This window comes from Anabrus simplex, chromosome 6, assembly GCF_040414725.1.
Source record: "Anabrus simplex isolate iqAnaSimp1 chromosome 6, ASM4041472v1, whole genome shotgun sequence".
NCBI classification, from domain to species: domain Eukaryota; kingdom Metazoa; phylum Arthropoda; class Insecta; order Orthoptera; family Tettigoniidae; genus Anabrus; species Anabrus simplex.
Genome location: NC_090270.1, coordinates 176,085,002 through 176,110,417, shown reverse-complemented (window position 1 = coordinate 176,110,417; position 25,416 = coordinate 176,085,002). Strand labels below are relative to the sequence as shown.

Genomic DNA, 25,416 nt, shown 5'->3' with positions numbered 1-25,416 from the left:
CATAGTTTTTGGTAGAGACATCTGTCAGAGAATGTCCACACTTCTTGATAATTAGTAAACAAAAACAATTCGAAATTAACACATTGACATCTTCTGATAAACGGTTGAATTAATTCAGTTTTAAAGTTCAGAGTTTCAGCTGTAGAGGAGTACTTTAAGGCGGAAAATTCAAATGTGCGGCGTATAGGTGTACCAACCGGTACTATTATTATTATTATTATTATTATTATTATTATTACTACTACTACTACTATCGTCCACATATGAAATATTCTTAGGGGTCACCTGTAGTGTTACTCTGTCAGAAATAATAAATATATAATTTTAATTGAAACAAATCTCATAGAATAAAGAAGCCGAAACTGACAAGCTGGCAACCCAAATTACGCCAAATAAAAATTCCTGCATCCGATAGCTGAGGTATTATTATTATTATTATTATTATTATTATTATTATTATTATTATTATTATCGGCACATAAAAGGTCTGCGGTCATTAATTTGGCGTTAAACTGACAAAAATTAAAACTCTCGAAGTAGGTTGCCAAATAGTGATCTGGTTACTCTGCCATCTGTAGGAATAAGACGGAACGTTGAAATTGATGTATAGACAGCTAAAATGGTGTCAAATGGTCATGCGTTAACAAATAACTATGGCCATATTATTATTACGTCCAAGTACAAACATTCAACGCGGTCGAACATCAATAATCTCGAATAAAGTAAATAGCGGTTTTACCACAGAAAAATTAAGATTAAAAATGGACAAGAATGGACACTTGCTTTTTTGTGTAATTTATAAGAAAATCATGTCAGAAGCAGGGATTTTTAAATCTCTGGCGGGATATTTTTGGACTTTTAAATGATACATTATTAATCTTTGTTTACCGACAATTATTAGGGTATTTTAATTGATTAAATAATGTAATAACAATTACATTTAATGATATTTTCGTTACTAAATACAAATAATAATATACTTACTTTCAGTAGTTGGTTCTGAGATAAAATCAGTCGTTAAAACGTCCAGGCACAAACATTCAGCACCGTCGAACATCAAGCTACTTACAGCCTTCTCACACGCTGCGCTCGAACGGACTCTTTGCGTGAGGTCATGAAAGTCGTATACTTCTTTCGGACGTTCTAAAGGCTTATTTCTAACACTGCAGGTACCAACCTAACTATTTAGGGTCTTAAAAATGTACCTAAGTTGAAAGTTGGTTTTAGGGACTTTTGGCCAGGTTTTCGGCATTTGGAACCACTGTGCAGGGAACGTTGTGCCAATACAACAGACTATATTGAAACACTGCGCCTAAAGAAATTGAACATATTATTATTATTATTATTATTATTATTATTATTATTATTATTATTATTATTATTATTATTATTATTATTATTATTATTATGTCAAAAGTAGACCGTTCTGTAGTTCTTCCAGTTGCTTTGTATTATGCTGAACACTGGCTTTGATCAAAATAAGTGAAAAAACGACTTGCAGTTACGGAATTGAAAATGCTCAGCTGGATATCTGGCCAGCCATTTCATGACCACATCACAAATGATGAAGTTTCCAGGTGATACGGATTTGCACCAATCATTGAAAAACTGAGAGTGGCCGTCTACGATGGTACCGACATGTACTGTACTTCGAGCAGAAGCAGCAACAGTAGTAAAGAGTACATTTTCTTTGCATGTAGATGGGAAACGGTTGGTAGGAAGACCAGAGCAGCGTTGGCTTGACACCCCGCACGAAGATCTCAGGGTTATAGGCCTACGAGCTGATGAGGCACATGATCGATCGTGTAAAGTGGGGATAGAGAGCCAAGACAACGGGCCCCACCATCGTGTGGGATAAACGCTAAGGAAGGAGGAGATTATTATTATTATTATTATTATTATTATTATTATTATTATTATTATTATTATTAAGTTGGGAATAAACCCATTGAGGACTACGCAAAATTCTTACTGTTTTTCCCTTCCTTTGTGCCAACATTTCTTTCATTCTTCTGCCGTGGGTTTCTTTTCTCTCTTTGGTCCAAAGTTGTTCATTGTTTTTTTTCGGTTTAATCTCTTAGTCAACTTGCCACTTGTGAATTTCGAATCTAAATATCTCCCTTTTTCGGGTGTAGTTGTGTGTGAGTGTTTGCCAATATGACGTCATTTTGTATTTCATAGTCCGTTTTGGCCTTACCCCTATTTAATAGAATTCGACTCCATTTTTGTAGTTCATTATTTTGATGTGCCGTAAAATTTAATGTGAATCTTCTAATACCACTGTGAAGTATCTGGGTATTATTTGATTTCATCTTTGTATCAGAAATTGTATTGTTATTCTGTGCGTTTTGAGCTTAGAATTTTTCTTTATATTTTGAGTTCCTTCTTCAGAAAGTTTTCAATGTTCACTTTCCTGCCGAAAATTTGAGTTTTCGATCCATAGAAATATTTTAATTTAAATTATTATTATATTATCATCTGACTTTCTTAACAGGAGGATGTAAACGTGCTGATGGTGAATTGGGGAACACTTAGTGGTCCGGAGAACTACGCTCAATCCGTGTCGGACACCAGAGTGGTGGGAGTTGTCTTAGCCAGGTGAGTACCTGTAATCTTCAGTGATGCTGAGGCATCCCGGACTACCATGTCCAACCCAAATGGGGCATCTCACTCATAGAAGTAGGTCGTCGGTTTGAGTGAATAAAATGGTAGAGTGCCGGACTTCTAAGCCCAAGTTGACGGGTTCGACCCAGATCATCATTTGCAGATTCTCAAATACGCCAGCCTTTTGCAGGCAGATATACCAACACGTAAAAGAACTCCTACGGGAAAAAACTCCGGCACCTTGGCGTCTCCGAAAACCGTAATTTTTTTACAATATGCTTTATATCGCACCGACACAGATAGGTCTTATGGCGAAGATAGGAGTACAAAGGGAGATACACTAGGAGTGGAAACAGGGGCCGATGACCTTAGATATTAGCCCCTTTAAACAACAAACATCAGTAGTGGGAAGGAAGTGGCCCTGGCCTTAATTAAGGAACAGTCCCAGCATTTTTCTGGTGTGAAAATGTAAAATCACGGAAGAACATATTCGTTGCCCTCACACCGTTTCCATACGCCCGTAGAAAACCCATCAACGTCGACGAATGGATAATCAGATATAAATACAATGGAACTTACCCCACAACAGTAAGTGTTGTAATATTGCTCTCCATCAACCTGCAGACAAGCATTGTAGCATGTGTTGATATTTCAGTTCACTTTCTGCAATTCAGCCTCATGAATCTTTAAAATATCGGTGTGATTTTCATTTCAGTACCTACATCACACGAAAATACGCTGTTCAACAGTTAATTCAGAAGCCATGAAACGCATTAAACCGATCAATTCGCTGTATAAGGAGCGATCACGTTGTACGCTGTACGGAAACTTATCGCGGACTAGCTGCTATATGGGTCAGGCGGCTATTGCTCACCCACTTGCCCAGAGACGGCTCAGGGAATAACCGGCAACTTGACTGAGGCTCACACTGTAGTTAATAGTAACGTCATAGGTTGTACATCCCATTAAGAAGTACAACAATGGCATACTCCTTTATTAAATAATTCGTTCACATTTGTAATAAAGTTATCGGTTTTAAGCCCCAATTACTACTTTTACGGTTTACATAAAATAAATGTTGTCCTGAAGGAGTTTTTTCACGTTCCGGTTAATCTACTGACATGAGGCTGTCGTATTTGACCAGTGTTGGAACCCACCAACGTGCTAAGCTGGGCTACTGTAACTGGAAGGATTTTGCATAAGTTACTGGTGCGGGAATGGTTTCACATTTATGACTCGTTAATACCATGAGGACAGAGTAGGAATGACTACTTTATGGTGATCGACAACGTTCTTTTGGAAGATGACAGGAAAGTAGAAAAACAAGTTTGAAACTTATTGAAAATACAAATTTTCTTCGAATGTTGTCATTCCAAAATTTCCCCGTCGATTAACGTATTCCCGATTGAATCCGTCCATTTATATTCCAAAGCAGCTGATTGGTTCAAATATTTCATGTCTGATAACAGTATAAATCTCATTTCGCAGGTTCATTGTTTACTTACGTAAGAATCTACACGACGACCTTTATTTCCATCTTATTGGTCACAGTCTCGGTGCTCAGATTTGTGGCTACGCTGGGAAAGAATTGACACGGCGAGGATGTCAGCCAGTGCAGAGGATAACAGGTGAGTCCCTGGGGCAAGAGCTCAGTTGCATTTGTCTGGTTCTATAATGTGTAAATATCCGGCTTCTTGGTTAAATGGTCAGCGTAGTGTTCTTCGGTTCCGAGGCCCCCGGTTTCGATTTCCGGTTGGATCGGAGATTTTAACATTAAATGGCTCGGGCACGTGATGTTTGTACTGTCCCCAACATTTCTACAATTCTAATAGCACTAGAGTTGCCAGGTTGTACGTTTTTCCCTTATTTTTTACTGTTAATTTAGCCTTGCGTTTTTTATTTCCCTGTACAGGACATTCTCCGCTTTTCAATATTTTGCGCTGGCTTATAGTAGAACCCATAACAATTCCTTTTCTTAATATAACAAATATACACATTATTTTGATTACTGTCTTTATATTAGTGCCTCAGTTATGCAAGTTTTGTTTGCGGCAATAAAATGATCTGTATATTCGCAGATTCAGAAACAGCTGTAAAACTTTCTTGTGGCAAGAAGAAGGCAGAAATATTAGTGAAAAGCGTATTAGAATCTAAAAGTGTGAAGTGATTTTGTTAATATCCTGAAATACGCTGGAAGTATCAAGTGGACTGGTGTTAGGAACAGATGTTCACCTGAACTCATAAAATCAGAGCTTCAAATTGTAATAAATATCGGCATGACCTGTACAGAGTGTATCACCTACTAAAGAATAACAGAATATTGTTACCTAAGGTTAAATCACTTTCAAAATACCAATAAGTTACGATGCAATAGGTTTTAAGGCACGTGTGAGTTTTGATCGAAAATGGCATAAAAAACATTATGAAGGCATGAGTTATTCAAGAAAATGTCAATGAAAACTTTTCCTTTTTAACCAAAGTGACAACTATACACACCACACACAACACTATCCTCCGCTATAATAACATGCAGTTTCCTACACAGGGTAGATGCCGCCCTTTCTCGTCCGAGGGTCTGCCTTACAAGGACTGCACCAGGCAAGGAATAGCTACACGAAGTTGTTATTATGATAATTATTATACGTGTATATTACGACTGTTGAGGAATTGCCACTAAGATCGTGTATTAGAGTGAGAAGATCCTAAATTGATTTCATCATTTACAACAACATAGTGTTAAAATGAATAGTTCTGACCGTTCCCCTTCTTCTTTTGTAATTGTTTTCAGGACAACAAAACAAACACGTCGAACTAAGGCAAATGAAGGCGTGACTGACTTCTCACTAAGGCAGCCGCGGTTCGAATCCCAGTCAATATATGACGTATATCCGAGAACTTTTTAGAGTTAGGTTATTGTGGTTCGGATTCCACATAAAACTGGAGGTTCGGTGGCCATGATAACGAAACGAAATCAGTAGTCAAGTAAAGTGATAAGCTTGCTTGCTTGCTTGCTTGCTTGGAGCTGCACTTTATACTAGTAAGACCAATATATTATTTCATGTTCTCGATACATGTCGAGTCATAAAAGGACGTATTAATTGTTCTGTTTACAATCATTATCCTGAAAGCAGTCAACCTTGAAGTACTTTAATCGATAAAACCTGAATTACTGTACTGTAGTTAGATGGAATAGGTTCATATGTTTTTCTTCAATTCCTGGTGTACTAAAATAGAGCATAACAAAAGCGTGGTATAATGGCCGTTCTTGGAGGTCTGGATTCAGTTGCCAGTACTACCACAAATTTAAGACTGACAGGTGGGCTGGTATATGATTAAAAATGTACATGCAGCTCACTTCGATTGGTGGTGTGCCTGAACAGGTGGTACGAGTTTACTCTGAAACAGATAAAAACACTATTTCATGCAATGGCGACGACGATAGAACCTCTTGGAATGTTATTTGGTTTTTACTGTGGATGTGTGTCCAACACTTGTCCCGTTTTCCTACTCGGTCGAGTATGAAGTGAGATGAAACTTCGTAGCGAGTTTTTACGGCCAGATGTCCTTCCTGACGTCAGCCTCGTCCGAAGAGTTAATGAGATGAAATGAATGACGTGATATATCATAGTAGAAAGAGAGAGGGTGAAACCCTGTACCGGCACATAGCCTGCTCCTATTGAGTAGGAGCAAGTGGTCTACTCAAGGCTTAACGTCTATATCCAACGGACGAATCACCATCAACAGCGACACAGACGTCACTATATTTAAGCAGTGCGTAGAGGTCTGGAACTGAATCCAGGATTTTGTCACGCCATCTGATGATTAGAAAATGAGAAACTGTGTGCCAACACTTCTCCTAACCTCTCGCCCGAAAGTGTACAAGCGAACCTTGAAGAGTACACGGATAAAAACAAAATAGATCGTTGCTATGAAGAGGCACGAGTTAAGTTGGCGGAAACTGATCCCGAAGCAACAAGAAATGATAAAAAATCAATACGAAGTAGTTTTCAAAAGGAACGGAAAAAGTCAAGTATTCTCAAAAGTCTGGAAATGGGTCAGATGATAATTACACGCCAAGTTTATGGTATTGTCCATACTTAAATAATTGTACCGATCACCCGGTCGCGTTCCGTCTTACCTGTCAACCAGGCTGCCCAGACGTTAGAGCGTTGGCTTTCTAGGCTCAAGTTGGCGGGTTCGATGCTCACTCAGTCCGGTGATATTTGAAGGTGCTCAACTACTTCAGCCTCGTGACAGTAGATTTAATAGCATGTTAAAAGATTTTAGCTAGACAAAATTGGGGCACTTCGGCGCCTCCAAAATCCGTAAAAATAGTTAGTGGGACGAAACATCAATAACAATATTACCCATAATTACCTGTCATCTTAGAACAGCGCAGGCTCTTAAGATAATATTTTTTTAACTTTCTTTATTGACTCCTCATAGTAGATAGTGTTGTACAAAACGTTTATCAGCGGTTGTTTGCCCATTGTTGTTTTTGATATGCCTTTACAGTACTTCAGATTGTTGTCTGTTGTTGTGGGACATTTGCATTCACGTTCAGTTTAACAGATTATTGGATTAGGTCTGTTCTACATGAGTACTGAAATGAAATGTCGTATGGCTTTTAGTGCCGGGATATCCCAGGACTGGTTCGGCTCGCCAGGTGCAGGTCTTTATATTTGACTCCCGTAGGCGACCTGCGCGTCGTGATGAGGATTAAATGATGATGAAGACGACACATACATCCAGCCCCCGTGCCATTGGAATTAACCAATTAAGGTTAAAATCCCCGACCCGGCCGGGAATCGAACCCGGGACCCTCTGAACCGAAGGCCAGTACGCTGACCGTTCAGCCAACCAGTCGGGCTACATGAGTACTATTCCCAGTATATAAAAATACAGAGAAGAAAAGTGTTTCGTCTACGTAATCGGAGCACAGTCACCTGACACAGGGGGAGTGAAAATGAAGAAGTAGCTGATCTATCAAAAGGAGAGATTATGATAGAAGTGGACGAGTAAGTTGCCAAGTGAAATAGATAACAGCGATGCTGATGAAGATGTCGGTGATGAAAATTGTGATATTCAGACTGATGAAAATTATACAAGTAGATGTAGGCTTATGCCATCTGTCCGCTGACAGCTCGGAACATACCGTTTAGTCGAGCAGCTCGTCTCTTTTCTCCCAAGCCTTCCCAGCCCAAACATTCAAGATTTCTGTAACGCTACTCTTTCGTCGGAAATCACCCAGAAAAAATCGAGCAGCTTTTCTTTGGATTTCTTTCCAGTTCTCTAATCAAAAAATACTGGTGAAGGTCCCATACACTAATTGTGGTCTTACCAGAGACTAACATGCCCTCTCCTTTACATCCTTACAACAACGCCTAAATAACCTCATAATCATGCGCATAGATCTGTAAGATTTATTTACAACATCGTTTATGTGAATACCTCAATGAAGATCTTTCCTTTTATTAACACGTAGAGATGATCCCCACAGGGAACTTTCACCACCATCAACGAAGTAATTAAGATTGGGAGGACTTTTACGCTTTGAGAAAATCACACGCTGACAGGTTGGAGGCTCACAGGTGCGCCACTATATTGACAAGGATAGCGTTGTGAAAGCTCCAGAACATGTATTATGAAGCTTCGGAATTTCATAAAAATAAGAAGGAACTAGTAGTCTGGACTCGTATTATTTCGATCAAAAACCTATACTTTTGAAATTCACTCCAAATTCCTTCTTGGATTCTAGGGCGACACTGCTTAGTAATTAATGATGGTAGTGTGAAGGGTAAAGTTCGACTCCTTGGCCGAATGTACAGCGTGGAGGCCTTCAGTTCAGAGGGTACCGGGTTGGATGCCGGGTCAGGGATGTAATCACGTCTGATTAATTCTTCTGGCTCGGAGACTTGTTATTTTTGTGTTTGTCCCAACACTTTCGTCTTCATATTCAGACCATACACAATCACAGAAACACGCAATAGTGATTACATCCCTCCATGGGGTAGGGCATCCGGCCGTAGAACAGGGCCAAATCCACATGTATTACACAATTCGCACCCGGGATCCTACTGGTGTGAGAAAAGTGGTAGAAGAAGAAATGTGAAGGTTAAAGGGACTGGGCTACTACTACTAGTCTAGTGGTGGGTGGGTTGAAGTTTTCATTCCATACCCGGACAGGGTATGGTGGACCTCCTAGTTGGTAACGCTGTCCCTCAGACTAGAGGTATTTGTTTCAGTGATGTGATTTGCAGAGAAAGTATGATGGGTGCGGCTGGAGCCATGGCATTCGCCTTAGTTCAGGAGAATTGAAAACCACGGAAAACCATTCTCAGGACAGCCAAAGGTGGGACACGTCCTACTCCCCGAAACACCCCCCTACCCCCACCCTTCGACTATCGGGCCCTCCAAAATGCTAGACAAAACTAGCTACTGTAAGAAGAAGCATACTTTACTCCGTGTACTACTACTATTGTTACTGAAGCATATCACGGGGGATCGTTAATCATGTTGATTTGATCCTTATAACTGTCAACTTTTCCATCACAGGCAATAAAATATGCTCAGTAATATCCACTTAACGTACGTAACACATTGTACTCCTTATCACAGTTCACTTTGAATGGTGCGAACACAATTAAGGTCATTAAACTCAAGGATCATTAAAGACACACCAGTCCTTCCGTAAGTATCGTAAATAACCTCTACGTTATATGTGTGTGAATGACTTGCGCAGAGCAGCACACACGATTACGTCCTCATGGCTTCGCAAGTTAATGGGGCGGTTATTCGTCTCCCAGGCGTGTAGTTGCGAGTTAATTAAACATGACTTCCTACCTAATTAAGTCCGACCTCACCCTCATATCCTGTACCAGTGCTCTACTTAACTAAACAACACAGCCTGTGATCTTCCTTTCTCAACTCCTCTGGACATAATACCGTGTTCATTTCTTTATGAATTCTGTTTACTTTTCATATATTATTTTATTTTTAATCTCGTATTTTCTTTAGTACAAGCCCAGTGGGGCAGAGGTAGCGTGCCTGCCACTCATCTGGAAGCCCCAGGTTTGATTCCCGGCTATTCTAGGATTTTAATTCTGGACTAAGGGCTGAAACGGACTTTCCTATGTCCTATGACACGAACGGAGGAGCTGTTGATACAAGAGGCAGCGTGCCGGTCAAGAAAGACGATCAATAGTCTGAGGATGTCATCACATTGGCCACGTGGCACTCCAGTACTTGCAGGTCACCTGGAAGGGTAGCGGCGGTTTCGGCAGATCAAGGATGTCATCACATTGGCCACGTGGCACTCCAGTACTTGCAGGTCACCTGGAAGGGTAGCGGCGGTTTCGGCAGATCAAGGCCCTTAATGCATTGTGTTGCCACAAGTTTTCTGCCTAAAATACTTCAGTGGCGCAGGCAGATGGTCGCTGTCCTTCCGGTTCGAAGGTGGTGGATGTCGGTGGCATTGTAAAGGGTGTTTAAATGTGTTTACTCCGTGCTGTTGATCTCCTTACCTTTTAAGATCTCCTGAAGAATACCGTCGTTGCAAATGCGAAACCCGCTATGTGAAATATTTCAGCTCAGAACTTTGGCCGTTCATTTAAGGTTCAATATTGTGGGAGTATGTCATTGCTGACCAGACCTAGTGTTTACAGTGCACTATGTTTTCTGGTGTAGGCTAGAAGAAATATTTTAATTTCATTGACCTGTCTCAGTGTCATCCTTGGCTTTGACGATATGAAAGTGACCGAGGTATGAGTGATGCCAGTGTCATAATTTCTTATGCAGCCAATCCCTGTTATGAATGGCATGAAAATGTTGCTCATAGGGTTGGTTGATGTGGGCATTTCATTGGGCTTGGCAGACTGAGATGTATTAGCAACTTTTGGCTCAATGAGGAAAGTGACGGGAAACTACCTCACTCCTCACGCCTCTTCAGTGACGCCTGAGCGACTTATGTCGACTGATGGTGAAGCTTTTGAGGTACAAACCAGCCTCCGGGCTGAGTATTCAACATACATACTGTACATTGTGGGAGTAATTCCCGCTCTTGATTATATATGTTGTGCCATTTCACCGTTCTATAGTTACTATACTTGGAACAAAAATGGCGCTTCGGCTATTAGCGGGTCAGAATAAAAACAATTAACAGCTGTATGAACTGAAGAGATGATAAATTCAACCGGCAATCACAGAAGGAATTCTTTTTTTAGAAGGCAGTGCGAAAGAATGACGAGAGCGGATTATTTAAATCCATTATTGAAAAAAAATCTTCCATTAGAGAAAGGATTCTTAATTGAGCACTACACCAAGAAAGACGGAATCGCGTAAAGAAACCCAGTAATAATTGGAGAGTTTAGTCTACTGTTAGAGATAAGATCAAGTCAACGATAACCCGCCAAACACCAGCTGTATTTGACATATACGTGAGATAAAAGACCAGCTGATAAGAAACGTCAAGTTGGAGCTTCACTACGTCACGGTTGGGCTCGGAACATTTTATTTGCCCGATGCTGCATAACATCAAGAGAACTGAAGTAGACGGAACAGAGTGCAATCCTTAAAGCACATAAAATTCATAACGTTTCGGCGAGCAAGGCAGTTTGAAACAAGACGATATTTAGAGTCTTATAGGCAAATTAAGCGGAACAGAAAACAAATATACTGACCACATTAGCATTACTAAGCAGATTACCATGTATAAATCCACTAATGCCTTGTATTATTCTGTCCTTGATGCAATGGAGGCCGTCATGATGTTCTAAGAAGCTGAGGCGAGGACTACTCTGGCTATGGTAACGCTTGACGAGATGGATGATCCAGGAGGATAGTAGTCAGCTGTGATGACGAGATGATTCCTTATTACTTAAGCCGAACCAGGGAGCAAGACCTACCATCCCATGACGATCAACAGCGAGATGGAAGCCAGATCCAATAAGCAAAGATAAGTCCCCATTTAAGTCGTATCGTAAGTAGAAAACCTTATTCTTTGGGTTAATGCATAATATATGTAGTAACATTTTGTGTGCGTAATTAATATACGTGTGTGTGTTCACAAGGAAATAGGTATTCATCCAAAGTTACCGTAAATTCCAAACATAGGCGTTAAAGTACCAGTGAAATGCCGTTCGTAAATCTGTCAATGTGAGAGTGGAGAAGTGATTGATATTTTTTTTTCATAATTGGTTGTCAGTGAAATATTAGAGTATTATGAGGAACCTAATATTTATATGCATGATGGTTTTGACTAATAGCAAGCGTAAAGATCGTATTTAGGGAGTATTACAAGGAAATTTGATGGCACAATTTTAAGGTTACAGTGTACTATTTATTTGATACTATGACAGTAATGGTAATGAATATATATATGTGCAGGTGATAGTACATATGTTGTGTTTTGATGGAATGAGTGCTTCAATTATAAATGTTACGCGATAATGGAAGTGTTAAATAATGAATATAGTTAGCATATGAATTGCTAGTGTATTTTGATGGTGATAGTTACTGTTATTTAAGGTGTCGGTCATAGTATTTCTTCGAGAAATGGTAGTATGTGTGGGTTGCACATGCTAAGGTGTCGGAGGTGAAACGTACTGTTTCTGATTGCTATTTTATTCCCTAATATATATATGATACAGTTTAGAATACGATCGTAATGCCATCACTAAAGAATTAATTGAATAAGTAGGATCTTCGAAGAGCCGAGAGATCACTTACATAAACATTTAGACTTTCACTGACATAACTACGACTGTTTTCATATATTCTCACTTACGGCAAGTCAGTTCACGATTTATTTATTACTCTTTTGGAGCAATATTAGACATCACTGGTAACTTAGACTTTCATATGTGGATTTTAGATGAGGATAGAGTCTTCCTATGTGTCAGTTTTTCCACACATGGTATTTCGTTGGAATATTAATCGTAATATACTTGGAAACGTTATGGTAAGTCATATACGCACTTTAGCTGAAATTTAACCATGAATTAAAGGAATAATTGAATAATTTAGCAATGTAATCCTTACGATGGGAATAATTTGAAGATGCTTACGACTTAAAGTGGACTTAGTTTTGCTTGTATGGAGGCTAGTTGGTACAAAATATGAAACATTGAACAAATTGAAACTTCGAATAGAGTAAATACCTAAGGATCAAATAGTAATCTTTTCACACGATTTTTCTACTGTGCGTGGACTTTGAGATGAACTGTTTTCAACCGAGTGATATACATTTCTGTAATTGTATGTGAATTTAATTCAGGCAATTGAAGCTTGATGATTTCGAGAAGCAATTTAGCTTAATATTCAGAGATTCCAGATCTTAATTAATTAATTAATTAATTGAGTGATTAATTATTGGCCATTTTCTTTGCGTTTTCCTCATTTTCCAATTGAACTTTAATTTGAATTGTATATAGTAGGAATATAGTTTATTTTACTTAGAGCTTTCGGATGCATCCAAATAATTCTTTCATTACAAACATTATAATAATTATTGCAATTATCCAACTTTTTCAATTATGTTGAGTACTTTTACTTATTGTGTAATTTAATTATTTTTCTTTTCATTTCAATCCCTTGGAAACTACTTAGTTAGAATATAATTTTCCGATAGGCTAAGATTATGAGTCAGATGAATAAGGCCTAAGTTCATTTATTTATTTATTTATCAGAGGTTTTCCCAAACCTATTTCTTCAAGACAATATCAATATATTAATTGAGAAACTGATTGAATAGGAAACCTGCTATACTGTATAAATGATTTTCAAGGTAATCAACGTTTATTCCAATTCATCCATAAATCAATTTATGAATAAAAGTTGAGTAGAGTAATATTGAATTCTTTCAATGTCTACTTAGAATAGGTACTAGGTATAAGCTTGGAATGACTGATTTTCGTTGCGATCATGATGATGTCATGTACGATGTTCTTGGTAAACCACGATAATCTGATTTTTGCGATAAATTTTGGTATCAAAAATATACGGTAACCGACTAATAGCGTGTTGAAGACGTTCACCTACGTAGGTTGGTATTTACCGTAGGCCGTCGGTGTTTCTTTCTCACGCGGAACTCACAACCCAAGAATATTCGGCAGATGAAAGTATTATCAAGAGCTAGTCTGGAAACTCGTGTAGTCAACCTGGACGCGGGATGGTGCATGTAGTTAATTGGCTGCCCAACTGCGGGGCAATTCTAGAGAAAGACACCGTGGCAGTAAAGGGTCGCCAAAACTTGTAGTTAAATTGGTGCCATGCGAAATGAGGTAAAGGTGTACACGAATGGTCACCAATTGTAGTTAAATTGTCGCCCATACGCGTAGCAAATAGAGAAAGACACCGTGGGAGTAATCTGTGGCAAATATAGAGGGACACTGTGGAGCAGAATGTTGCTAAAACATGTAGTAATTGATGCCGCAATAGTGGAATAATTCAAGAGAAAAACACCGTGGGAGAGAGATGTTGGTTATCAAACCATATTCATATGATGTTACGTCATATTCAGAATGAAGAGAAAGATATTAAGGTCAAGAAGTGGAGTTGTTGAGTATTGTAGAATTACACAAACATGTGGCAATTTCAAATTTTACTGAGAGAGCCTTGATAAGAAGGAAAGGTATATTTTAGGAGTTGATTCACAGAGGATTTTGAATGTATGGACCAGATAATGGAGTGAAAATGGAGGTATCATGCAAAATTTAGTCATATCTGATAAAAAAAATTGTCGTTTGACCAGATATTATATTGGGATCGAAGGAAGCACAGCAGAACAGTGGACTGTGAAATCGAATAGATGCCCAATAATAATAATAATAATAATCAGAAGTAAAAGGGGAGAGAAACGGATGGATGAGAGGAAGAAAATATTTCAGGATGGCTAGAAAAAAATCGAATTTCTGTCCAGAGGAAGCTAAAGTAGAATATGAGGACTTTATAATTGTAAATATAAAACATTGTAAGTGAATGTAAGGGATGTTACTAACATGTTGGTCACCATTTATTATGAAATAACTTAGATATAGGAAGTAGATGATAAGTTGAGTTATTTGAATTTTTTTTTAATTATTTAGGCCAGAATTAGGATTTGGAATCTTAGTCATTAAGGTAAATGTTTCATATTTTGTGGAGTAATTGGGTCATCCTCGTAAGCAAAGCCTAGTCAGAGTAGTTAAGCCTATATTTAAGCATTGTATCAGTACAGTTGAGTGAGTAAGGATAAGAATATTTGTGAATATTGAACTATAGAGAAAGTAGGGCAGAATTAGAGTATTTTCTGAAATAATAGAGAATTCGGAGATAATACGTAAAAGTAAAGATGTCAACATTGAGTCAATTAAAAGCACAATTTGAAGAATACCAGAGAATACAAAAGGAGGAACAGGAAGAAAAGGAGAAGAGACAGGAAGAGAAGGAGAGGAGACAGAAAGAAGAACAACAGGGAATGTTCGAAATCTTAAGAGGAATGATGGAAAAGCAACAGCAAATGATGGAAGAAAACCGAAAGCGTGATAAGGAAGAACAGGGAGAAAAGGAGAAGAGGCAGGAAGAGAAGGAGAGAAAACAGAAGGAGGAACAGGAAGAAAAGGAGAAGAGGCAGGAAGAGAAGGAGAGAAAACAGAAGGAAGAACAAGGGGAGAAAGAGAGAAAGCAGAAGGAAGAACAGGAAGAAAAGGAGAGGAAGCAAGAAGAGAGATATAAGAGATTCATGGAAGAAATCAGTAGTAAACAGGAAGAGAAACATAAGCAGATGATGGAGGAGATGAAGCAAGAAATGAAGCAGGAGATGAGGGAAGAGATGAAGAAAGGTCGTCAGGAGCAGAAGGAAGAATTGGGTAAATATCAGGAAAAGATGGAAGAGATAACTAGGGAACGAGAAAGAAAACACAGAATAATGGTAATGGAGATAAAGGAAGAAATCTTGAAAGTACGATCAACTGCAAACGAGATCATTAACACTATAGATGAATGGAGAGCCGAAATTAAAGGAGGAATGGAGAAGAAAGAAGAACATGAAAATCAACGAAGATCATCACAAGAAGAAGCTGGGAAACCGGAGGAGAAGAAAGAAGAAGATGTTGAAAACCGAGAAGAAAAACTACTGAAAATAATTGAACAACCGAAGGAGAAACAACGAGAACTATTCAGAGAAGAAATAAGAAGAGAAAAACCAGAAAAACCAGACATACGAGAAGAATGGCAACGAAAGCAGATGAAGCAAATTGCGAGAATGGAGGAGAGACAAAGAAAAAGAAGAAAAATGGAAACCAAGATAGTTCAAGCAGAAATTTGGCAGATGCAGAATCATGTAAACATGCATAAGGCAGATTTGCAAGAAGAAGAGAAAGAAATTCATTTACTTGAGGCTAGCACAGTACTGACCAAACGATTCATAAGAAAACCGAAGGTTACTTCAAAGAAATGGCAAGCAAATACGGATGAAGAGAAAGAACCATGTTCAAAGGTGAAAACGAAAGCAAGAAGAGAAGAAGACGAACGAAAGTGGACGTCAAGATTACCAGACGGAAGGAGAAGAATGTTAACTTATCTATAGAAAGACAAGGAGAATGTTGAAAACGCAATGAAAAATTCCAAAATTCATAGTTATTACACGAGTAGACTCGTGGGAAATCAATCCTTGTATTAGTAAGGAAGCCAGCAATCTCGAACGTATCCACTAAAATATTTGCAAAGTTCATACATTTATTCGATGGACCATTTGTTATACATCGGTCATTTGGAAACAACGCTTATGAAGTTCACGATCTGAATGGTAGAAGTAAAGGAATACACAATGCGGCAAATATTAAGTTATATTACAAGGAACAAAGGAATTAGGATCCATCAAATGACGTAGTTAAATAAGGAATGAGAAGTGGAATGGCTTATGAGAAGAACGAACTAATCCAATTAAAAAAAAAAAAAAAAACTTACAGTAATGCTCTCAAAATTTTAACTATGAACAGTGAAAAGTCCCATTTATGATCTTAGAAATATATAGGATAAATATATAGCAAGCAATATATTTAAGTCAACGTGGGAGGAGTAAATGTGCCATTTCACCGTTCTATAGTTACTATATTTGGAACAAAAATGGCGCTTCGGCTATTAGCGGGTCAGAATAAAAAACAATTAACAGCTGTATGAACTGAAGAGATGATAAATTCAACCGGCAATCACAGAAGGAATTCTTTTTTTAGAAGGCAGTGCGAAAGAATGACGAGAGCGGATTATTTAAATCCATTATTGAAAAAAAATCTTCCATTAGAGAAAGGATTCTTAATTGAGCACTACACCAAGAAAGACGGAATCGCGTAAAGAAACCCAGTAATAATTGGAGAGTTTAGTCTACTGTTAGAGATAAGATCAAGTCAACGATAACCCGCCAAACACCAGCTGTATTTGACATATACGTGAGATAAAAGACCAGCTGATAAGAAACGTCAAGTTGGAGCTTCACTACGTCACGGTTGGGCTCGGAACATTTTATTTGCCCGATGCTGCATAACATCAAGAGAACTGAAGTAGACGGAACAGAGTGCAATCCTTAAAGCACATAAAATTCATAACGTTTCGGCGAGCAAGGCAGTTTGAAACAAGACGATATTTAGAGTCTTATAGGCAAATTAAGCGGAACAGAAAACAAATATACTGACCACATTAGCATTACTAAGCAGATTACCATGTATAAATCCACTAATGCCTTGTATTATTCTGTCCTTGATGCAATGGAGGCCGTCATGATGTTCTAAGAAGCTGAGGCGAGGACTACTCTGGCTATGGTAACGCTTGACGAGATGGATGATCCAGGAGGATAGTAGTCAGCTGTGATGACGAGATGATTCCTTATTACTTAAGCCGAACCAGGGAGCAAGACCTACCATCCCATGACGATTAACAGCGAGATGGAAGCCAGATCCAATAAGCAAAGATAAGTCCCCATTTAAGTCGTATCGTAAGTAGAAAACCTTATTCTTTGGGTTAATGCATAATATATGTAGTAACATTTTGTGTGCGTAATTAATATACGTGTGTGTGTTCACAAGGAAATAGGTATTCATCCAAAGTTACCGTAAATTCCAAACATAGGCGTTAAAGTACCAGTGAAATGCCGTTCGTAAATCTGTCAATGTGAGAGTGGAGAAGTGATTGATATTTTTTTTTCATAATTGGTTGTCAGTGAAATATTAGAGTATTATGAGGAACCTAATATTTATATGCATGATGGTTTTGACTAATAGCAAGCGTAAAGATCGTATTTAGGGAGTATTACAAGGAAATTTGATGGCACAATTTTAAGGTTACAGTGTACTATTTATTTGATACTATGACAGTAATGGTAATGAATATATATATGTGCAGGTGATAGTACATATGTTGTGTTTTGATGGAATGAGTGCTTCAATTATAAATGTTACGCGATAATGGAAGTGTTAAATAATAAATATAGTTAGCATATGAATTGCTAGTGTATTTTGATGGTGATAGTTACTGTTATTTAAGGTGTCGGTCATAGTATTTCTTCGAGAAATGGTAGTATGTGTGGGTTGCACATGCTAAGGTGTCGGAGGTGAAACGTACTGTTTCTGATTGCTATTTTATTCCCTAATATATATATGATACAGTTTAGAATACGATCGTAATGCCATCACTAAAGAATTAATTGAATAAGTAGGATCTTCGAAGAGCCGAGAGATCACTTACATAAACATTTAGACTTTCACTGACATAACTACGACTGTTTTCATATATTCTCACTTACGGCAAGTCAGTTCACGATTTATTTATTACTCTTTTGGAGCAATATTAGACATCACTGGTAACTTAGACTTTCATATGTGGATTTTAGATGAGGATAGAGTCTTCCTATGTGTCAGTTTTTCCACACATGGTATTTCGTTGGAATATTAATCGTAATATACTTGGAAACGTTATGGTAAGTCATATACGCACTTTAGCTGAAATTTAACCATGAATTAAAGGAATAATTGAATAATTTAGCAATGTAATCCTTACGATGGGAATAATTTGAAGATGCTTACGACTTAAAGTGGACTTAGTTTTGCTTATATGGAGGCTAGTTGGTACAAAATATGAAACATTGAACAAATTGAAACTTCGAATAGAGTAAATACCTAAGGATCAAATAGTAATCTTTTCACACGATTTTTCTACTGTGCGTGGACTTTGAGATGAACTGTTTTCAACCGAGTGATATACATTTCTGTAATTGTATGTGAATTTAATTCAGGCAATTGAAGCTTGATGATTTCGAGAAGCAATTTAGCTTAATATTCAGAGATTCCAGATCTTAATTAATTAATTAATTAATTGAGTGATTAATTATTGGCCATTTTCTTTGCGTTTTCCTCATTTTCCAATTGAACTTTAATTTGAATTGTATATAGTAGGAATATAGTTTATTTTACTTAGAGCTTTCGGATGCATCCAAATAATTCTTTCATTACAAACATTATAATAATTATTGCAATTATCCAACTTTTTCAATTATGTTGAGTACTTTTACTTATTGTGTAATTTAATTATTTTTCTTTTCATTTCAATCCCTTGGAAACTACTTAGTTAGAATATAATTTTCCGATAGGCTAAGATTATGAGTCAGATGAATAAGGCCTAAGTTCATTTATTTATTTATTTATCAGAGGTTTTCCCAAACCTATTTCTTCAAGACAACATCAATATATTAATTGAGAAACTGATTGAATAGGAAACCTGCTATACTGTATAAATGATTTTCAAGGTAATCAACGTTTATTCCAATTCATCCATAAATCAATTTATGAATAAAAGTTGAGTAGAGTAATATTGAATTCTTTCAATGTCTACTTAGAATAGGTACTAGGTATAAGCTTGGAATGACTGATTTTCGTTGCGATCATGATGATGTCATGTACGATGTTCTTGGTAAACCACGATAATCTGATTTTTGCGATAAATTTTGGTATCAAAAATATACGGTAACCGACTAATAGCGTGTTGAAGACGTTCATCTACGTAGGTTGGTATTTACCGTAGGCCGTCGGTGTTTCTTTCTCACGCGGAACTCACAACCCAAGAATATTCGGCAGATGAAAGTATTATCAAGAGCTAGTCTGGAAACTCGTGTAGTCAACCTGGACGCGGGATGGTGCAATGTGCAGCGGGTCAGTATTTCTCCCGTAATATGATGACATAGAGTTTTCCGCAGGCGCAACGACGATACATTTCCAACATTCCGCTGCTCTTACAATCTATAACGATGGAGAGAATGTTTTTTTCTTTTTTCTTCCTTGTTTTAACATAATAACTTCTAGAGAAAAACACACTCAGTCTATACGACACCAGAACTGAATACCAAGTTAATTCCTCCGTCAAAGGAGGCCGGATGTATACATAACCATTTTTTTCATTCCTTTTTTACAATTTGGTTTTACGGACACAGATATGTCTTATGGAGAAAATGGGATCGGAAAGGGCTAGGAGGGTGAAGGAAGCAGCCGTGGCCTTAATTAATGTACAGTCCCATTGTTCGCCTGGTGTGAAAATGGGGAAACCACGGAAAACCATCTCCAGGGCTGCCCACAGTTCGGTTCGAACCCGCTGTGCCACGAATGCAATCTCAAAGTTGCGCGACCCTAACCACACGGCTCTATCTCATTTAGAGCCAAAGTTACGGTAAGTGGAGGGATGTTACCCTCCACTCCTCCACGGGTCTTCATTGAATGTAAAGAGATGATTTTGATTTGGCTTTCAGACCGAGCCGCCCACTATTCCTATACACCTCACTTATAGTACACCGGTCACATATAATTTAATTGGTCGGGCTAGTGGTTCGGATAGTACAGCGCTATCTTTATATGCCTAAGCTGGTGTGTTCGGTGGTGTTTGAAGGTGTTCAAATATGTCTCTGTTGTGCCAGTAGATCTACCGGAACGTAAATGAACTCATAAGATACAAACTTTTCCCACATTGAGGTCTCCAAGAATATAAAAGTAGTTTAGCGGGACGTAAATCCAATAGCATTATTATTTATTATCCCGTTGGTTATCCTCTTCAGATTCTTCTACGATTCACCTCCTTGCGTTCCACGCTCCAACTCATAAAATGTCAGTATTCGCCTTTGTCATGATTATGACATGTTGTGTTGCCCCACCCTAAAATTCCAGTGCGTGTAATTTCACCTCTGGAATATTTCAATACGTTTAAGTTCTTTCAATTTCTATCGATTCTAAAAGACGACAAGTATCATAAAAACGGGGATCATTAATGTACTTATAAGTACCCTTAGTCCAGTTTTCTGATACGGGCTGAGCTATTTAGTATGATAAAATTATATGACATGTTCTTACGGCCGGATGCCCTACCTGTCACAACCGCGGTTGAGGGGATAATGAAAATGAAATTAATGATGGTAAATGAAACTGGGTAAGGAGGTGGAAGGAATCGGCCTATGAATAGGAACTGTCCCGACATTCGTCTGGAAGAGAAGACGGGAAACCACAGAAAACTATTCACTGGACAGCTGACAGTGGGGTTCGAAGCTGCTCATCTCCCTAATGCAGAATGCGAGGCTCCATATTCGTAGTACGTTAAAACGCGCGGTCACTCCACGCGGTAAACAGGAATCCTTAATATTCCAGTATATATACTGACAAAGCTCTGTCACATTAAAGCACACTTAAGTGCCTGGATGACACTCAAGTTCGATCCCATAATCTCCAGAGGGCAACCCCTTTTGGAGTCTGCCCGTCCTATCAGCGAGTCAAGTATCGTCGGGTTACTCAAATCCTGTACACTTTCCTTATCAGACCAGTCGCCGCTATCGATTGATAGCTTAACGGCTCACTACTCTATTACCGGTAGTTTAAGGCGGAAGTCATTTCTTTCCCCTGTGCGTTGAAAATGGAATATACTGAACAGATAGGTTTATGGATGGGAAGAGAATGGCGAAACATTACTTCCGTTCTTTCTCAATTTCTTTTTTTAACCGGCAATCTTAGATCAGACAAGTACTACCGCAATGTAGCTGAAACGGGGACGCTTTTTTAAAAATCTTTACAAGGCCTAATATCCTGAAACACTATCTAAGCTTGACGACTGATGTCAGACGTGGAAGCTTGCATCATATATTTTTGCGTTTACTCTTCTTCCTTTTTATATTGTTTCATTCACTAATTTCCATCCTTTTCCTCTCTCCATTTGTTCTTTCTTTCTTCCCTTTTCATTTTCTTCATTATTCATTTATTTCCTTCGTCTCTCTTTCCCTTTTCCTTTTACTCCATTCAGTTTTCTTTCGCTCTCTCCTGTTCATTCATTCATTCGTTAATATATTCTTGTTTCCATTCTCTTTCCTCTTCTTTCGTTTTTTTCTTTCCATTTCCCTTTTGGTTTCTTTATGCTTTCGTTCAGCCATTTATCGTCTATTTCACTCTTACATTTTTCATGACCTTTTAAATCTTAATCTTTCTTTCCTTCTTTTCCTGTCCCTCCTTCCTAAATTCCTTTCCCATTTTAGTTTTTATTTTCCTACATTTTAAATCATTTAGTCCAAATTCTAGAGGTAACACAAATAACGTAAAACAGAAGAAATGAAAAGACAAGTAACGCAAGTAATTCATGTTGTCGCTGACAAAAGGAACTTTCAAGTATACACTGTACTGGCGTGCGAAGTTTACATTCATGTACTAATATAATACCGTTAGCGCGAATTTGAAGTAAATCTGAAACATTCTACTGTACAATAATCTAGAAACAACAGACACGTAATTGGTATATAAACATAGATTATAAATTATAAATTATCAACTATAAATTATGTAAGTTTACAAATTGGTAAATTGGAATTCCGTTTGCAGTTCTGCGGCTACATACTAAATTGCAAATATTTGAATTTCCTGTATAAAATAATTCTAATCATCTTCTTATTATTATTTTTCTACCGCTTTTCCCCACATCTGTGGGGTCGCGGTTGCGAACTGAGTCGAACATGTGGATTTGGCCCCGTTTTACGACCAGATTCCCTTCCTGACGCCAACCCTATATGGAGGGATGTACTCACTATTGCGGGTTTCTGTGGTGGTTGGTAGTGTAGTGTGTTGCCTGAATATGATGAGAATAGTGTTTGGACGGACACATATACCCAGTCCCCGAGCCAGAAGAATTAATCAGAAGCGATTAAAATCCCCTACCCGTCCGGGAATCGAATACGGGACCCTCTGAACCGAAGGCTAGTACGCTGACCATTCAGCCAACGAGTCGGACAAAATAATTAATTCTAGTATTGATGACAAATATGCTGCAGTCAATCTCCTTTTTTTGTACAGCACAGACATTAAATCGTCCTATAAATATCTCCTTTCTTTCAGACATTAAGACTGAAATTCATAAGAACACACCAATTAACAGAGCTAGGATAATTTACAATAATATTAATCCATACGTCGATATTTTGAGTATGACAGAAGCTACACTCACGTATTAATGCAACACTGTGTTTCTAAACATAATTTAATAGTTATGAAGAAATTAAAAATAATTTGTGTAAACCTTCAAAATCATATATCCCAAGTAAAGATCCTGTTTCAATAATATGTTTAATTTTAATCAGTATTAGTAACCTTATGCTTCATGTATTTTTTAATCTGAATTGTAAGTCACTGGAAAGTTTTTTTCTACAAGTTGCTTTATGTCGCACCGACACAGATAGGTCTTACGGGGACGATGGGATAGGGAAGGGGTGGGAGTCTGAAGGAAGAGGACGTGGCCTTGAAAGTAATTTTAAGAATATTGTAGTTAGTTTTACATATAAGTAACTGCTGCCGTGAACACTGTAACTGGGACTCATGGTCTGTTATGTACACAATAAATAAATAAGTAAATAAATAAATAAATAAATAAATAAATAAATAAATAAATAAATAAATAAATAAATAAATAAATAAATAAATAAATAAATAAATAAATAAATAAATAAATAAATAAATAAATAAATCATTGAGATGTACGAAACAAGTGATCTCTTTGAACCGATCGCGTCGCATTACGTTGGATACAGCACCAGCTTTACCCTCAAAACTTTCGGGGCCGATTGCAGAAACGATGATTAGCTTTAAGCCTTAGACATCGTCTACCTAAAAAACGTCTAAATCGAGCGCGATCTTTCATTGCATAAACAATCTTCAGTCTTTGTTCAACTAGACACCGCTTAAAGTTTAAATTTTGGTTTGATAATGGAGACAGAAGTATCTTTCATGCAAGTCTTTGCTTGTCGCAACCAATGAAATTCGTTGGTGCGCGCGCCGAACGCCAGTCAGCTGTTTATCTTCATACACATTACTCAAATATGGCTGACACGACTTGCCCACAGATAAAGAGTATCGCTTTCGGTGGAAATTAAATCTCATAATATTATCGACACTAAAGAGACACGCCACCGTACGGGTAAATGTAGCTTTCATTATAGCGTTCTTACAGTGAGTGTAATCTACCCATAAATGCGGTAGCTTCGACGAAGGGAAGATGAAGCAATAGTAATGTGTAACCGAGTGTAACTGGGCCATATAGATGTAGCTTGAATTCTGGAGGTCGTAGGTTCGAAACGCATCATCGGCAGCCGTGAAGACTGTTTTCCGTAGTTTCCCTATTTTTACACCAAGCAAATACTAGGGCTGTTTTTATGGCCACGGCTCTTCTTCTCCAGTCCTCTTTAAACAATAATCACCACCACTTACCTTTTCCTATCTGATAGTTGCCGAAAACTTATACGATTATATATATATAACCCATAGAACCTACTTTTTACTGTTCGCTATTCTGTGTGTTTACTTGACAGTAAATATAAGTGGATCCCTCCCGGCTGATGTATGTGACAGCCCTCTGACGATCGGGACACGTAATTCTGATATGTATGTAGTCGAAGTGACCTATAATTCCATGGAAATTACCCCATGTATATAATAAAGTATATCGGTTGCCAAGAATTGTATTCAAGTTGACATTTACCGGACTGTCACTTTGTCAGTCTCTCGAAAAGCGAAACCTTATTTTAAGATATATCTCCCCGTGCATGTCAAACGAATTGCTGCGATTTAGCAGCGGGCGACCCACAGAGAGGCCGTCGGACTAACCTTTCTTCCCGGAATCGTCTCAACATGATAATACAAATGACATGTTTCATGGTACGTAACCTCTGATTGTGATTCACTCCTCTCGTTTGAGTTTGAACAGTGCTCTCGTCAGTGTTTAAACATGACCGGATCCCACTATCGGCAGCCCTGAAAATGGTTTTCCGTGGTTTCCCATTTTCACACCAGGCAAATGCTGGGGCTGTACCTTAATTAAGGCCACGGCCGCTTCCTTCCAACTCCTAAGCCTTTCCTATCCCATCGTCGCCATAAGACCTATCTGTGTCGGTGCGACGTAAAGCCCCTAGCAAAAAAAAAATGACCGGTTGAACATCGGTTTTATACAGTGTTTAAGCGATAAATAACGTCTCTGCAATGCGGCAGTCATACTTAGGCATGGTTTAGCCGTAGACAGCGTCTAAATACTATTTCTGTAATCGGCCCTCGGTGTCTAGGAAGTGGAACAAACCCACTCACAATAACACAGGTCAGGACAGTTTTTACTTCCTCCAGTGATAGCTGAAATTGCGTTTGTTCTTTTACATAGCATAGGTAACACTTTATTTGACTATCGAGTCAACAAGTTCATCAGTAAAACAGTTCGAATAACTGAAGAGAAGAATGAATGAATGAATGAATGAATGAATGAATGAATGAATCAATCAATCAATCAATCAAT

The 25,416-nt window shown here is 38.1% G+C and overlaps 1 protein-coding gene across 4 annotated transcripts in view; it reads left to right on the top strand.

The window, feature by feature from the left end:
* The window catches only part of LOC136876268 (inactive pancreatic lipase-related protein 1-like), a 343,437-nt gene that overhangs the window by 46,876 nt on the left and 271,145 nt on the right, over nt 1–25,416 (top strand). For all 4 annotated transcript variants that reach the window (XM_068228354.1, XM_067150075.2, XM_068228355.1 and 1 more), the window contains exons 4-5: nt 2,495–2,598; nt 4,093–4,232. In XM_068228354.1, the coding sequence (XP_068084455.1) occupies nt 2,495–2,598; nt 4,093–4,232 (244 nt within the window). The remainder of the gene's footprint in view (nt 1–2,494; nt 2,599–4,092; nt 4,233–25,416) is intronic.